General features: G+C 39.4%; 1 protein-coding gene across 1 annotated transcript; it reads right to left on the bottom strand.

The window, feature by feature from the left end:
• Window positions 1–53: 53 nt before the first annotated feature.
• On the bottom strand, window positions 54–15,714 carry LOC122972608 (E3 ubiquitin-protein ligase MARCHF6). The gene is made up of 25 exons (XM_044339845.1): window positions 15,298–15,714; window positions 14,487–14,586; window positions 11,715–11,788; window positions 11,295–11,438; window positions 10,626–10,698; window positions 10,246–10,414; window positions 9,499–9,688; window positions 7,930–7,991; window positions 7,790–7,822; window positions 7,622–7,673; window positions 7,457–7,515; window positions 7,275–7,355; window positions 7,083–7,151; window positions 6,704–6,778; window positions 5,382–5,516; window positions 5,015–5,235; window positions 4,554–4,691; window positions 4,218–4,440; window positions 3,283–3,352; window positions 2,891–3,072; window positions 2,343–2,477; window positions 2,016–2,105; window positions 1,727–1,859; window positions 1,286–1,421; window positions 54–612 (listed from the first exon to the last, which is right to left on the bottom strand). Exons 1-25 carry the CDS (start codon window positions 15,314–15,316, stop codon window positions 525–527), a joined length of 2,751 nt encoding a protein of 916 aa, XP_044195780.1. The 5' UTR covers window positions 15,317–15,714; the 3' UTR covers window positions 54–524.
• Window positions 15,715–17,579: the final 1,865 nt, after the last annotated feature.

The following is a 17,579-nucleotide window of genomic DNA, read 5'->3' as shown; positions in this document are numbered from 1 at the left end:
TAAACAACAACCACCTGTACATTTCTCATCTTGACACATGCAACAAAAACAGATAAATTGTCAGTTTGATTTAATAAATTATACATACACTTTTAAGATGTACAATGGTCATTGCATTAATCCATATGTCCTTTTTTTAAGACAAAGTCTGCGTTCAAAGTATTTACACATGTACAAATTATCAGGTAGCACTTTACAAAGCAAGGCGTGAACGACAATACAGATGTTGAGCTTCAAATCAAACCTCTAACCCTCACCCTCCTGCCCACTCCCTTTGTCTGAGGGGATTACGTCGCTGTCCCATGATTATAATACATTTTCCCTGCCCACCTTTAATGGGCATAAAAGGGAATTCAAAAAATTCAATGACATCCATCAAATCCACCAAGATCCACAGGAGATTCAAAAAGGATTACGGTCCAAGGACTGAGTTGAAAATCAAAAAGGGCTGGGGTGGAGGGGTTGGGGGCAGGATGTATGCAGGGCAACAGGTGCAAAATGTGGCGACGTGTGACACAAAAAATCTACTCTGCGACAGGGTTGGGGGGTGGGACTGAAGTCGATCTTCCAGCTTTCCGTTCGTAGTTGACAAGTCTTTGGCCAACCAGGTACCTGCAAGGAGAGAGATTATTATTATCATTACAATCATAACACTGATTTTTGTTGTTTTTAGTCTTATCACAGCTCCACTGACGGCGTTATTTCCAGTTCAAGGACATAATTATGCACTTCCTTGACAACTTTGACACATGAATTCAAATTTTGCCCATTTTAGCTCCTGTCTCTTTAAGACACTCTGTTTTGATTGGTTAGCTTCCAGAAACTGCTTCTCGGCAGACTTCTGAGGCTATGGGAACAGACATGCATGAGTGTGCATGACAAGCTGATGTCAGTTTGATCGGGCATTAGAGGCAACTTTGCAAACAGAGTATTCAGAGCAGGCTAAAGCCTGGGCTTTTGACTTGCAGGGAGCATTTTTACATACATTCACCTCATGTTTTCTAACTTTACCTCGACAGCCGACATTATAACAGTATATAAATGACAGAAAACCACAAAAAGCATGCTATGTCCCCTTTAAAGAAGTTTTTAAAAAAATCTAAATTCCAACTAGTATAGGAAATATTTGCATTGTTTGTTTCTGGAAAACTGGAAACTGGCTTTACAGTTACCATCCAAAATGTTGTGCACATCGAAAAAGCCCAAGTTTTATCACTGACCACATCATAAACTATTATAAACACTTATTGCTTTCTACTGGTGTACTACGCTACAAAAACCTTACTTGTCATTCTTGATGTGTTCATAAAGGCGTTTAAACTGTCGGATTTGGAAGGACAGGATGCCGATAAGTGAGACCACCATCAAGAGGAACGGGTAGATTCTCCTCTGCATTAAAATCTCCATCTCTGGGGTCACTCCTGTGGAAGTAACACACTAAGTTACACATTGTTTAACCAAAACAGTGACTGTAGTCACTGCAACAAAAAAAAAAATATGATAAGAAATGTTAAGTCGCTTGATAACTAAGTGGATTAAAGTGGATGAGGCCAGTGCTTTATTTCTCTCCCTTTGCAATTGAGATTGTATTTATTACTCAGCTCTATTTGTCACTGCGCCTGTTTTGGCCTCACACTCAATAGGTGAAATTAAAAAACCAACAGAGAAAATGGCAAGCTTGAACAAATAACCTTTCTAACTGATCCACCTGTACTCAGACACTCACCTACAGCAGGAACCACCCCAGCAGCGATCACATACGGCACACACAAAGACAGCAGCAGGACTGAGATGACCGGGGCTGCCAGTTTACGGATGATAAACTGAAGATCAATGTTGCGAATACCATTTGCATAAACCTAAGAAGAAAGTTTAGACTTGTTATAGAATTTAATGAATCACCATTAGTTCAAGTTCTGTAATAAACATTTTATCAGACTAAAGAAGAATTACACAGCCTCATAAGATTCAGTGTTTAACTGAATATTTGCCTGTAATACACATCTAAAACTCACCTGCTCAATAACAGTCTTCAGCCACCACTGAGGACCCATGAGAGTGATGGCAGCAATGATTTTGGCATGGAGCACTCCAAGAGCCCAGTCCTGTGGATAACAGAGAGATAAACAATGTAAGAAGAGCTCCTTCATGATTCACAGATACTTTATGTAGGTTTATAGATCCTGCTGAGAAACATGTAATTATGTATAAAAATAAATAAATTGGCAAACTGATTAAAAGAACCACTACACATTAATACATAAAAAGTGAACCACTAAATAAAAGTCTTTAGGAGGGAAACAAGAGTGATGGTGAGAAGACAGAAAGACACGTAATCATACCTGCCAGGGGTAGAAGAGGGGAGTTTGGTCCAGAGGTACCCTGAGTGGAGCCACAATGACCAGTTCAAACAACAGGCCCAGCAGCAGTGGAATGACTCCAGCGACCAGCAGAGCTACTACCAGGGTCTTCAGGATCTACACAAACATATAGAGGATAGACAATTAACATCATTTATTGTGAAAGTCCTCATTTTGTTTCATGTATACTGAAAATGTTCCATTTCCTGCCACATTACAGGGCTGTGTTAGCAAAAAATGATGGTAACAAGTGTGGTAATTTTGATTTTATTTTCCTTTTATGGCACCAAATGTGTTCTTCAATGGGACAAAACTGTTGCAGCACTGAAAAGGTTGATCACTTTAGTAGGAGCTGCAATGTGGATGCAGGAAAAATTTGGATATTGGCTACAAAATCTTCTCAGACAGAAAGCAACCGTTTAACCAAAATATCACATTCAGATGGAATTTATTGGAAAACTAATTACTTTGTCACTCTACTTCCCAATGTTGGTATTTGCCAACGGCGTAGGCTGCTTACTAATGCCTACCATGAGTGTCCACTCCTGGACTTTATGTACGATGACAGTGCGTCCCTGGGGCATCCAAGCCAGCAGCACAGTGACTCCGCGGATCGACAGCCAGCAGACATACAGACCGCATGCTGCTGTGTACAGCTCATGGATTTTGGAGTTTCCTGTCCAGAAGGACATCAGCCAACGCCCAGTGAACACTGAAACACATGTGATAAAACATACATGACTAAACTGTTTCTAACTTTGCAGTGGTCCTCGGGGTCTGGTTGAGGGAAAGATAAATTACTATATGAGCTTAAAATAGAATAGTTCAAACAGCAGACATGCATACACATAGATGCACCCTTCAATTATGGTTTGGGTGTGGGTCAACAAAGTGTAAAATTGGTGGCTGGTCCAAATCTCACCTGGTAGGGTAAGACACACCAGACTGGCCACCAGCAGAGTGATGCACATAAATGCGATCAGCAACACGATCTGGAGAAAAGAGGACAGATGTTTTAGAATAAAAGCTTCGTGTTTGGACACACTGGATAAACTAAAAAAACACTTTTATAATGCGCAGGATATAATAACTATGTCCATGAGTGTCGAGATCAAGGCCTTTTACATAAAGGAAGAGGAGTGTATGTGGACATTTGGGGGGGGGGGGGGTGCTTTGTGTATCACATCTGTCGGTTCTAAGAAAGTAGAGAAGCAGAAACTCAGAATCACTGGGAGTTATATGGCCTCAGTAAGTGGTACCTAGGGCGTTGGCATGTTTATAATTTGTGTGGGGAACCAAAAATAGAAGGCAGCTGTAGTAAATCTGAAGAAGAGACTGCATGGGAAAAAGAAACTGCAGCTTCTGTTTTACAATCAGTTTTGAATTATATTATGATATTCAGATGAACCTAGCTCAGTGCATTATCACCTCAAAAGTTAACATCTTTCACTATCTCTCCTGCCTGCAAACAAACCTCTTTCATTTTTAAGGTAACTATAAATTAAGAGGGTGTTGCCTTCTTTTACAGTAGCAGCCTTGGTAAAACGTTTCACTGAACTTGCAGTTGCATTCAAGTAATGGTGCCAATGAAAGTTTTTTCATTGTCATGTTGTGTAGTTTTACAGGCTACAGTCACCATGTTGTTACTGATTTCAAAAAACACTGCCAAAGTTCAAACATCAGCCAGAGGGAGAGAACTGTAAACTCTAACAAAAGATTCCTGACACTGGAAGCCAAAAAAAGTACAAAAGCTGCATGAAAAAAGAAAACAAAAAGACAATAATAAAACATATAATTTTGCAGAGCCCATTCCAAAAACTACAGCATTATGTGTTCGAAACCACAGAACTGTCTCACCCTGAATGGGAAGCGAAGAGGACGATGGTACGGCTGGAAGCCCACTGGTCCACCTTGTTGCAGGATAGCCTGGTGGGCTGCATGCAGCCCCTCGCCAACAGCTGGGGCCGGGTTATTATTGTTGTTATGGTGACCAGGGGGAGGGTTGTTGTTGTTATTGTTGTTCACCGGCTGGTTGGCATCATTGTCCTCCTGCTCCCCGAGGAGGTAGGAGTGGAGATCTCTGTGGAGGCAGAGATTCAGTTAAAAAATGTGAGAAAAAAACAAACAAACAAAAAACAAACTTGTTGAAATGTGAAAAGTGCATTCAAGCAGGTCACTGGCTTTTTTACTTACAGTAAATATCCTGCACTGACTGTCCAGGCTCTCACTAGGCCTTTGAGCCACTGACGAGTGTGTCCCTGCTCCAATAGAGCCGGCAGCACAACCTGCAGTAATAACAGCTCCAAAGACAGCTCGCTGACCGGGGCATCACTGAGGGAGAAGAAGGGGACAGATTCAGAAAAAGACATTTCAACAGAGTGCCAAATGGTTGCACATAACAGTTTTGGTGCTTGTGACTTCTGTTTGCAGTTAATTTGATAAAATCAGATGGAGTGTGTGTTTCCTCTTATGTCTTTGCTCATTCATTCACACCGGCCATATGGTCAATATTTCCTCTTTAGCTCAAGATGTACTGCAGCAAAACATTGGGGTTGTCTGGCATAAAGAGGAAGGAGTTTCTCACATCATTTCAGGGAGACAAAGGTTTCATACAGTTAAGTGCTGAGTGTCCTATAATTTGATCTGCTGGTTACCTGTAGAGCATGACATTGTATGGTAGGAAGGTGGGCAGCAGTAGCTTAATCAGCCTGATGGGCAACCACAGCATGAGCAACACTATAGAGCCAAACACCACCACAGACAGGATGAACCGCCGCAGGTGTCTATAGATAGGTAGGTGAATCATTTCCTGCACCGGGTTAAAATCTGGGTCATTGAGGTTTCTCAGAAACCACAGCACTCCAGGCCTCAGCACCTGATGGACAAACAACACAAGTTAGCTACAGTTTTTGTATCACATTGTATTTTCATAAGCAAAAATACAGTAAAGTAACTTAGGCCTGGCTTCTCTAAATCACAACCTAAGAAAGCAAACGTTACTGTTTGTTGTAAGGATCTTACCTCTCTCAGGAGGAGGATGAAAGAAGCAAAGTAGAAGACATAGACCATTCCAACGAGCCAGTGCAGGAACATGGTGGTACCAGGTGCTGATTTAAAACTCAACTCTCTGTCTTTCAGTGACGCATCAAACATCTCCTGCAGGACGAAGAGAGTAAAATGTTACATAAAGATAACATTTAGATCAATTCAAATTCAGTATTTGTTCTAAGATAATGCTCTCTAATGAATGAGTGCACAGTTGGCTTGATGATGAACCACAGTGAAATGTGCAATGAATTACATTTGCATATGCCATATGCTTCACAGATTAAAATGAGAAGAAAGAAAGATAATTTTCTGCAAGATGACGGATTCCTCCACTGCTATTCAAACTTAAGTCCAGATTGTTCACTTATGTAAGTATCGTTGTCTCTATTTCTACCTTTAAATAGAGTGGATATTTTAGATGTCCTATATATTTATTCTACCTTCTAAAAACAGCCTTGTCGCAAAGATAAATGACCTTTGTCATTATCAGAGGCGCCACTTCATTTGTGTGACAAGCTGATAAATGATAAAGATAGCCTCTTCCACACAGTCCATTTTCAGGAAAATGAAATTCTTTCCACAGGTGAACAGCTGCAGAGCAGTAGGGATATGGTTACCCTCTGCTGTGTTAGCTGGTGCACCTGTTCAGAGGCAGGTTGACTGACTTAAGACAGGGGAAACACATATCCACTGGTTTACACTGAGCAGCACAGGGTGGTGAGCTTAGGTCGACTGAAGGGTTAGAGGGACTTGCTTCCCTGCTACCTAGCATAAAGAGTTTGCATGTGAACTCGTGGGAGCTGCAGCACAGAGGCATGCGTAACTCTTGCCAGTCATAGAACAGTTTGTTTTCTATTTTTCTGTGTGTTAATAAATACAGGAACTGAGAGCAACACCATCTGCTTTTGTGTCTGTGCCACACAGCCCTGTTCAAAGCCACTTCAGCGGCTCTGTGACGGATTAGGGAACACCACTCACATTTTAGCAATGTGTGTGAAAACAATGTAGAAGCATCTGTGTTTAGAAGAATAGCTTTTACAGTGATAGTGGAGAAATCCTTAAAGACTGCTTGAAAAAAAAGAAACTATTTCATGACAGCATTTTCCAATATAAAATATGGGATGAGAAATTAAAAATAAGCCTATTGTCACTATGTTACCAATTAAAAACATAATAAACCAGTTTAACGAGAAACATGTGAGGAGCCAAGTTTTCAAAAACGAAAGCAACAACATGATTTATAAGAGTAATACAGTCATATTTAAACCAGAGAAAGGAGAGCAAGAGAGTCTTACTAAAGAACAGATGTCGAGCCACCAGCCACAGATCAGTGGAAAAACACCAATCTCCACAACAACCAGCAGAGAGACCTGTAATTGAAGCAGTTTCTAAGTAACACTTTACACCTATTTATCATGAGCAGTATTTTGATACTGTAAAAGACTGCTTGTGGGCGTTCTATAAATGCAGTCTGTTAGCATACTGGCTATTTATCTTGATTACTGTATTAAATTCTTTCCATCCCACAGTTTCTGTGATTGACTGTAAATAAAATATGATTCGGTGTTATATTCTGGTAATAAATCTCAGGAAATGAATATGTCAGTGAGCATTTCCACCAAGGACAGTGCTTACATGAGTAACATGAAGCAGAAAATCATTTTGCGGTGTTACCTTGACAACAATGTAGCAAACTCCCAGGAGACGTCGGGAACGCTGGAACCTGACCAGAGCAGCCAGTCCCTAAAACACAGCCGTTAAGGATCTACACCGCATGCACATACCAAACAGCATCTGATACTAATTGGATTAAGTGCTACATTTCAGAGGTGTACAGGGGGATGATGTTGTTAGGTGAAAGGATACGTGACAGAGGATGAGCGTCATGGCCAGCAGTATGTAGCCCACAATGGTTGTGATTAAGCCCTCGAAATGGGAAGCCTGGACCTAAAGAAAAATATTTAGAAGCAGTCAAAAAATTAAGGTACATAATTTAAGAGACTCAATATTATAAAAATGAAGTTGAGCTGATGAAAGTAGTGTCTTACATATTCCTCAAAGCCAAGACCCACGACAGAAAAGTGCCCAATGTGGTAGGGACAAAATGCTGAATGACAAAGGGGGGGAGAAAGGAAGACATTTTTTTTCTACACTTTCCATAAACTTAAAATTGACAAATGCAATCATATTTACATGTGTTTCAGTCTACTCACCAAAGACCAGGATGAAGAGCGTGTTAAGGGACACTACCCAAAACACATGCTCCTATAAGACAAAGACACAGGAGTCATCAAGTGTTAAGACTTTAAATATGCATAATAACATGCAAAATATTTGCAATGTAAAAAACACAACTGACAAATATGGATATCAACACTTACCAGAAACACCAGTGAACCATCCAGGCCAAGCATCTGAGTGGGAAACAGAAAGTGTTTCATGTGAGTAGACTTGTACCTGTAGTGTTTTGTAAAGTGTGTACTAAGATTGGAGTGTTTGGAGATCGGTAATGTCATGTTACCCTTTCCCAGGTGAGCTCCTCTGCCGCTCTGTCCCACTCCAAAGCATTCCAATTCATGTCATCTGCATAGAAAGATATCATGTTTAAATGCGATCAAAGATTACTACATTTATAACAGTCGGTAATTTCAAAATATCTACATTAACAACATAATCCCACCTATGTCTTCGTCAAAATAAATTTAACCTGTATTTTCCTGCTTGTCAGATATGGCAGCAGCACAGTATTTGAATAGGACATCCCTGTTATAGTGTCTGTCTGGTTAAATATGTTTTGATTTAGAGTAATCTTTTGGCAACGGAGCGGAAAAACAATATATCAGAAGGCAGTTACTGTTCCATTATTAATGTTATTCTGGGAAAATTTGTTAACTCTGACGTGCAAAGCAGGCTATTGTGAGGCTGCAGTCATTTAGCTGTGACACCCCGCAGCTAGAATAATGCATAATACTATCACAACTCATTATCAGCCCTTTTTGCTTAGCCTGCGGCAAAAATCAGTCCATTAACCATGGTAGAACAAAACAAATGAGTGAGATATGAGCACTATGGGTAGCTTTCTGACATGTCATTATATCATTCTCAAATTAACTGTGATGCCTTGGCAAATTGTTAACAAATGAGACCATGGTGGAAACAATTTGTATGCTCTAATGCTAATGGTAATGTCTGTTCTAGTGTTTCTCAAAATTAAGACTGCATTCTCAAAAACACTGTTGTTTTCTGTTACAAACAGATGTTGCTCCAATAAATAATTTGTTTTTTTTATTGGAGAAAAATAGAGCTCGACACCTCTGGCTTTAGTTCTGATTAAAATGGCTACTGCAATATAGGTAGTTATAGGTATTGTGCTTAAAAGGTATACTATGCACGATCCTAAAAACAATGTAAAGAAAAAAAAAGTAATCCCTCTTAATCATCACTTATGACCCACTAAAAGCGTGTAGTGGTGTATTTATCTGCAGAGACTCTGCCCTCTGCCTGTATTTTTTAATTATTTTGCTGTGTTCAGGACGCTTCTGGCCCCCAGCCAATAACAGTGCACATGGTGTGAGGTTGGGAGTCGTAGCATAGCAACCAGGTTACATCTCCGTCTCTCTCTCCTCTGCTCCGCTCAGTGTCATGGATGCATAAAGAGCTGCAGGTCTGTGTGTTTGCTTGACCGAGGGCAGGGCTGAGCTACACACACAGAGAGCAGAGAGGCCACAGCGGACGGGATAAAGCTCTGCATTCACACAAAATCCAGCAATGCGGCACCTTCCCACTGGGTTGTGCGGAGGTATGGGTGTGTTTATTTATGCTTTAGAACGTAATCGTCGTAAATCAATCAGAAAGTAGTGTTTTATTTATCTGATTCATGGCTTTGTTCTCACCAGCGCTGCTCGCTCTCTTCATTCACTCTCTAACTCACTTGTCCACCACTGCTCTCTCTCTCTCTCTCTCTCTCTAGGGAGGAGGGGTCAACTTTGAATGCTGTCTGTTTACAAACACTGACTGACAAATCCTGCATACTATACCTTTAATTTAAATCAATACTAAACTGAATAACAGCCCTTTCTCAAACTCCAACCTTGTGCTCCATTGTTGGGGTCTGCATCTTCAGCGGCTGCCCCCTCCTCCTCTTCCAGCTCAGGGTCGTCAGCCTGGTCTGGGGGGACATCAGGGGGCTCAGGCTCTGCCTCATTCTGGGCTGGTGGATCAGCAGGGGCTGGCTGGGCTGCAGGCGGTTCATCAGCTGCTCCCTGACCTGCAGCTTGTGCCTGAGGGTGAGGGAAGAAGATGCATTCTTAAATAAAGGACACATAGTGGGGTTTTGTGTGCATGCGTGTGACTAAGACCACATGAGTGAATGCATCAGTTTATGTGTCATGGTAGGAAACTGCAGAGTAAATATATGGGTTGTGGTACAATATTGGCAACCAAATGATGCACATGGTAATAGAAGACAGACAAAAAACTCTCTGTGTGCACCATCAACATTTTCATTCTTCATTTCTGATGAACTCATGTACTTACTCTTACGAACACTTGTCATGTAACAATTCTTCAACATCTACACCATATTTAAAACCTTCTTATAAATATTTGTACCTTTGAACTTTGCTCCACAGTAAAGCTGCAATGATTAGTTTTTAATTTTCATGTCATTTTTGGATGTTTTATAGGCCAAACAACTAATTGATACAATAATTGACATTGATCTATAATGAAAATAATTGTTAGTTGCAGTCTTACTCCACAAGGAAACAAAACAGATTTAAACATTTTGTCTTGATATTGCTTGAGCACCTCATTAGCTATCGGTAAAGCAATGTACCTCATTGGCTTGTCCGGCTGCGTTGGGTGGTGGCGGTTGGTGCTGCTCTAACCACTGGGGAGCGCCACCATGAACTATCTGTTCTCTGAGCCAGACCAGGCTTATAAATGCACACAGGGTGCAGGTGACCACGAAGCAGCCCTGTAGACAATCTGCCAGCAGGTTCTCTCTGCGGGAGCGCAATGATAAAACAAACATATTAACATATTGGCAAAAGACTGGTATGGTCCTTAAAAACGAAGCCTCTGGGAAAAGCATTAAAAGAGAATGTGTTTTAAATTTTCTAGATCACATTTCAGATAAACCAACTTTCATTATGTTTGACATAATTTTCAATGCTATTTTATGTAGTGCTGGAGAATGCTGGTATCATTACTCACGTAGAGAGCATGTCCAATGGCAGTGTCAAAAGTGAGCTCACAGAGCCGGTAAAAAGACACTTGTAGATGCGACCTGAAACAGAGACACAAGATAAATAAATAGATATTATTCTGTACACGCTGCACAATATTTACAAAATCCTGCAGAATACCAACTTACATAATATGAGAGTTAAACAGATTTAGCATACATTTTTTACATTGCGCACTGAAGGGTATTTAGATAACTAGGAACACATAAGGCATTGCCGGTTATATAATGGGGCCTAAGCAGTAATTCTCCTGATCATGTTAAACCATAAACGTGAGCTAATACGTAAGGCTTATGTCATGGTCACATTACACATCATGGTAATTTCTTCAATAACCGTATTATGCGCTGTGTGCGCACAAAAATGAGGCACTTCCTTTCACCCTAATGGGACCAAAAAAAGTGGATAAGGAGATACATTTAAGCAGTCAACTTATAATAAAGATCTACTCTCAAACCTTTTAAACAAACTGATCTGATGAAGTCAGATAAAATATGATCCTTCATTGATTTGATGAATCTATTCATGAAGAATGTTGCATGTTTAAGATGCTTATTTAAACTATGCAATTGAAATTATTTGTACAAAAGGTTTAATCCACTATTTGAATACACATTCTACAACATATACGACTTACATGCAGTGAGAGGAACCACACCGAGCCATGCAAAGGCCACCAGTGTGTAATGGAACCAGTAGCGGATGGCTGTGCCCACACTGGTCAGCAGGCCGGCACAAATGTCCTGAATGGGCAGACGTGAGGGCATATCTGGGGAGTAAACTGAAGAGGAAACAAGGAGAAAGTGAACCAGAGACATTCAAATTATCTTTTTTGTATCATCTTTTCCTGTTTATAGTTCTGCAAGCTGTTTCTCTTATTCAAAACTGTGTATTAACAAAATATATTACGCAATAATGATGAAGAAGAAAATTGTCACTGGTAAAAGCGACTGATAAAAAAGGAGAACCATATGGCCCCATCTGCGAGGCTTGTTTAGGAAACTTGTGGTTGTTTAATACATTACAGTGGATGATCCATCCAGCCACATGTACTTACTTGGTGTGAAAGCAAATCGGTGCTTGCATAATTCACAGTACTCCTTCCTGCTGTGTTTCAGCCACTGAACCAAACTGTAAAACAACATTTAGAAGGTGAACATTAGAGCAGAATTCAACAACTTAATGCATGTGATGGCTGAATATGTGTATGTTTTTATCCCAGGATGAGGACCAGTTTCCTTACACAGACCAGTATTACAATCAAGTGGTTTGTAATTTTGCATGTAAGAATTTATGGAGAGACATCAGAAAACTGAAAATTCACAACACCGAAGGAGACCTATTGCAGAGCTTGGTTCATTTAAACCATCCACTTTAAAGCCACCACAAACATAAAAAAGAGGAATATGTGTGTATGTGGTCACATTTGAAATTTCAGTTCTGGTTTGGTAAACAGATTTGGAATATTTGGATTTTTCTGGTCCATAGTTGTAACATTTTCACCCTCCAAAACTGTCTAGAAATTTCTCCTGTGTTGCAGATTTAAACATCACAAAGTTACGTTGATGTTGACTCAACATATTCTTTTTCACAGATACCAGTGCTGCTGCTACACCAGGATATAGCATGATGAGGAAATAGGCACACCTCTGATGACCTCTCAAAGAACTCTGGACCCAACAGACACCAACTGTGAGCACTTATCCTCTTTCAGTCATGTTAAAAAACCAACTCTGTGATTAACAACTAAAAAGGGCGTATCCATTATTTCTGAACTGCTTTGTGCTTGTATGTTGCTCATAATAACACCATCCCCACTTGTTGTGACATAGTGTAGGCAAGACTGTGGAATTAACAGCTGGGTTACGTAAGAGAGCTATTACGCCATCTGATTCCAACACATACAGTATGACTGACTGATAAAGAACTGTGTCATTAGACCTACAGAGACCAATCCAAGTTTCAGCTCATCTTCCAGGTTCTAACTCTTTCCCCTGATGAAAACGTTTTATCTATGCACCACAAGTAAGCAAGTGTGATCCAAAGAGAATACAGGACGCATTTATGCCTTCATGGTTCAGTTCAGAAAAAGTTATAAAGATCAGAAGCAGCTGGACTATCTTTGGGAAACTGGCCATATGATGTAGAGATACAGCTCGAAACCAATAAACACATTGTAACAAACAACTGTGAGGGAAGTTGTTTGTAAAATATCCCATAATTCCCTTAATTACTCCAAATTATGATGGTTTACTTTATCTGTCTTGTATAACGTATTTCCCTGTTTCATTACCAGTAGAAACTGAAAGTCATCTGCTCATATACAGGCAGGTTTAAGTTAAGTACCAGATAGGTTGAAGTTGAATTTTCATAACACACATTGGGCACCCTGCTGTGAGAAGGTCAGTACCTGTCATTTCCACAGGGCTCAACTGTGCAGTAAGTACTGCCCACACCAAAAATGCCTGATATCTGTGGCACTTCTGGACAATGAAGTCTACAGTACATGAAACATGACTGGGTCTGCTACCGGATGTTGCTGTGAGTTTTGTCTGCCTTTATTAGTAAGCAATCGCAATAAAATAAGATGAACTAAGCTTAGCTGCAGATTGCATACACTCAGCAAAACTATACCATCTGGACACAGTAGGTTGTTATTCTAAACTTTGTGGAGTGACTAAACTAATATGGATACAGATTGATGTTAAACAATTACTACAGAACAATCCAGGCTCAGCCTTTGCTTCTGCGTGGGGGTTTCAATCCACCTGACCCTCTTGTTACCAGTGACGCTCACACACAGATAGAACAAATGAGAACACAGTATGATCTCCAAAACACCTGCAGTGGCTGGAATTGTTTTCAACACGCCGATAGCAGACGTGCCACAGGCCAGTGATCTGGGATACTCTTTAACCTGGATGCGATAGAGGACGAACCTGTTCTGCATCCTTTCATGATTCTTCTGTGGCATTTGCCATCAAGTGATCAAATTACTAAGCACCCACCCTGTAAAAACAAAACCTTAAGTCTCTTACAAAAAGGAAATTCCTGTTGGATTTTCTAGTCAAGTGAGAGTATTTGCACTGCACCGTTGTAATCTGATTATAATCCTCTTTGATCAATAATCTATTTATAGAAACATCCATGTAAACACAAATTCTGGTTTCTTTTTTTAAACTATGACATTAAAAATAACCTACAGATTTTGATTTAAAAAAACAAATATCCTCTGAACAGGGTCTCTTTAAGACATTTTGTGCTCACATGCATAGAGGCGGGACAGGAATAACCATGTTGGAGAAAAATGTTGTGGAAATATGATTTGCATTATACTGTGTTGTATAATCCATTATAACACCTCATAACTCAGTAGAATTAATCTTTCACAATCAATTTTCAGCAATCCATCTTTGTCACAGTTGGGTTTGGGTAAACTGATTATGACATAAGGTTCATTTTTGGGGTGGGTTGATCGTTTAAAAGTACACTTTTGGAGTGACTAATGCAACAAGTTAACTAACACAGTGAGTGAATAAGTCATATTACTGTCACTGATCTTTTACTGACCATGTAAATGTTTAACAGAGAAGGGAAGTTGACATTTCGATTCTGTGGAGACAAGGGGGTGTGACAAGGTTTTAATAATGACAGCTGTCAAAGGGAGACGCAGCCGAACACCGCTGACTAATGTCACTGGCACAGTCTGATATTCACCGCAGGGCCTAGCATTAGGTAAAAACATGATCTAACATGAATACTGGGCTTCCATAGAAATGCTCACCCAACTTTTGGCACATTATACCATGTATTCAAAACTGTCACTTACCATTCCTGGTGGATGAACTTGATACTGCCTGTGCAGACACAGGGATGGTACAGGGGTTTGTCTGGGGTCCCCTCGGAGCGGCACACACGACAAATATCCGCTGAGGGTGCACACACACACACACACACACACACACACACACACACACACACACAACATGTGGGTGAGTATATTGTTCCCATTGTCAGAGCCAAGCAAGCCAGTGATGAGCAGACTAAAACTAAGCAACAATGTGAGTTTCCTTCATGACAGCTTATTTTGATTATTATTCTAGTGCACACATTTTTGATCACATTCCTACCTTATTTATGGATAGCTTGACATATTATATTGATTATTGATTTATGCATTTGTTTCTTGGGTTATACTGCAGAAAACCATGAGTTGAATGGAATCAACAAACGGACAACTGAATTGCATTTCCCTGTTAAGAAACCCCCCCAAAAACACGAAACTGGTCATGTTAGCTACTCTAATTAGCAAGATCCTCACACTTGACTGAGTTACACAAGAAACTTCCCTCATCTATCTATCTATATATCTATACTCATGATGACATCACCAGTAACTTCTGGTCCTTTCTATGCTGTTACATTGCTGCTTCACAGTATATACCTTTATATGAAGCTCTATGTTTTGCTGCCTTCTCTCGTTTTTCTGAATGCATCTCACACACCACATTTACAGGCTATTCAGCTAAGCTACTCAGCTCAGTTAACCACTAGCAGGCCAGCTCAGCAGCAGGCTTGGCTCCCGTTGATGTGCTACTCAACTCTAGTTAGCTGGGAAGCAACGACAAGTCTCTGTTTACCTTCTTCGGCAGTATCCATGTTGTTCGGCTAAGCACCGGTCACCGTTTCTTCCAGGAGTACCGTGTACAGTGAACCCATCCACGACACGGACAATATCGTTTAGCTAGCTAACTTAGCTAGCGAGACGAGTAGTAACTTATATCCTTGTGGGTCGGATGCATTGACAATCATAAAATGGTTTCCCCTCCGACTGAACTCCAGCGCTCGCTTCTTTGTGTCCCTTTTCACATCCAGCTTGTGTTCGTCGCTACGGTTTTATTTTTTGCGGTGTATCTTTAATGTAAAAATAAACTTGAAAAACGTTACATCCTCCGTGTTTCTGTAATGACAGTTTAGACCTCGGAGACAAACGGCTAGCTAAGCTTGCTATACGCATGCGCTAACGTCATTGCTTACTGGCTGTCAGGTCACAATAGTTTGACTTTACGACAGCGGTTCAAGCTTTACGGCAGGGACAACAACCGTCACGTGGTTGTGAAGGGTAAGCGTTGATGAGGGTAAGCTATTAATATTATTATTAATAATAATAATAATAATAATAATAATAATAATAATAATAATAATAATAATAATAATAATAATAATAATAATAAAACGCACTTTTCATTCACAGTGTAACTCAAAGTGCTTACAATATTAATAATTGAACACACAACATAAAGAAAATAATAATAACAAGAGTTGGATGTTAAGATAAGAGTCTTCCTGAATAGATAGGTATTGATGTTACTTATATTAATCTTTTGATATTACAACGCCAGGGGCTCGTTTCTAAACACAATTAAAATCTAGATCAGTATCTAAATTGGACAAAGTGCTGTTAACTTCTTCACTTTTCCTCTCTAATGTTACTTACTGGGTAGGCACTTTCATCCTTGGAAAGTGATGTTTCCTAACCTTTGTAGGAATATTTGCCCTGAATTTAACAGATTTTTTTGTCCCCTATAAAGTTAAAGAAATCCATATTAATACTATACATACATACATATAATACTATCCCTGCAGTTAATTCATTCACAATTTTAGACATAATGTTTCCACTTTATGTTCCTTCTGCAAAAAGAAGATTGAGTCCTTTTCTCATTTATTTTATGTCTGTACTCATTCAAGAAACTTTTGGACTTAAATGATAACTTGATAAAGTTGATGTGTCTTTTGGACAAACATCATATTCACAAAGCCGGATTTCCTCAGTTCCTTCCTAACAAAAACTTGTTTTATGTTGACATTCAGATCTGCAGGACATCTCATCTCTTGAGAAACATTGTTGACAACATTTCCAGATGATTTAAATTGGTTTGCAATGTTGCTTATTCACTTTTTAAGTTATATTCATTTATTTTTCTCTCTTAATTTCTGTATTACGTATGATTTACATCGTAAAATTTTATTTCTGCTTTTGTTTTTGTGGTTTATTGGTGTATTTTTTTCTCCAATACTCCCTATACTGTTTGTATTGTATCATTACGGTGTTGTTAATAAAGTTTAAAAACAAAAAACAAACAAACAAAAACATCTGTAAGTGTTAAACAGCGACATCTGCAGGATGTTTCTTGAAACAACTACAATATACAACAACATTTTTAGCACAAGTTTGAATACAGTGGACCATCTTGTGAGATTTTCCCTTCTATAAAATTGTTTTGTTGTGAGAATTTTACAACAAAAACTACGGTTCTCAATTTGTCAATCCTCAATATTTATCTTTATGCTCTTCTTCATTGTTCATCAGTTGCCTTAAAACTGCATATTATGTAAACTTTCATGAAAATTAAATAAATGATCCATGTGTCCTCCCCTTCAACATAATTTTCCTTCCCTTTAAACTTAAACTTGGTATTTTAACCCAACTTATACTTCCATATGTTTTCTTTCTTTTGCAATCCTCTCTTAACCATAAGTAAACCTTATTTAAGCTTGTGATACCAATGTCCTTGATTTTCATGGTGTTTTCTATGGAAACACATCTCATTCACCAAAGAGAAAAAACATTGAGGCCTTATCTTGTAATAACTTCCATATCTCTTACTTGATCATAAAACAACAGCAGCAGCATTAAACTCAACTGTATCTTAACTGCAGACAAACACATTGTAATAAGTGACAGACGATACCACCAGTGATCAGTGTGACTGAATCTTTCTCCAAAGCATCTGGTTTACGCTTGAATACTAACAAAACTAGATATGACCACTTTTAAATTTATTGATCTTATTAACCTACTAGAATGTGCATTTCCTGAAGAAAATGCATTTGATTGCTGTTAGCTGATCAGACTGCC

The sequence above is a fragment of the Thunnus albacares genome, chromosome 21, assembly GCF_914725855.1.
Source record: "Thunnus albacares chromosome 21, fThuAlb1.1, whole genome shotgun sequence".
Classification (NCBI taxonomy): Eukaryota; Metazoa; Chordata; class Actinopteri; order Scombriformes; family Scombridae; genus Thunnus; species Thunnus albacares.
The sequence above is the reverse complement of the archived record's forward strand: the minus strand, read 5'-3'. Positions and strand labels throughout refer to the sequence as shown.

What these genes read in the sequence shown, in the direction of transcription:
- LOC122972608 (XM_044339845.1), bottom strand. An exon ending in CAGCCGGACAAGCCAATGAG is followed by an intron (nt 9,689 to 10,245) that starts GTACATTGCTTT and finishes CCTCACCCTCAG; the next exon opens with GCACAAGCTGCAGGTCAGGG. An exon ending in GAACACATCAAGAATGACAA is followed by an intron (nt 613 to 1,285) that starts GTAAGGTTTTTG and finishes CTCTCCTTGCAG; the next exon opens with GTACCTGGTTGGCCAAAGAC.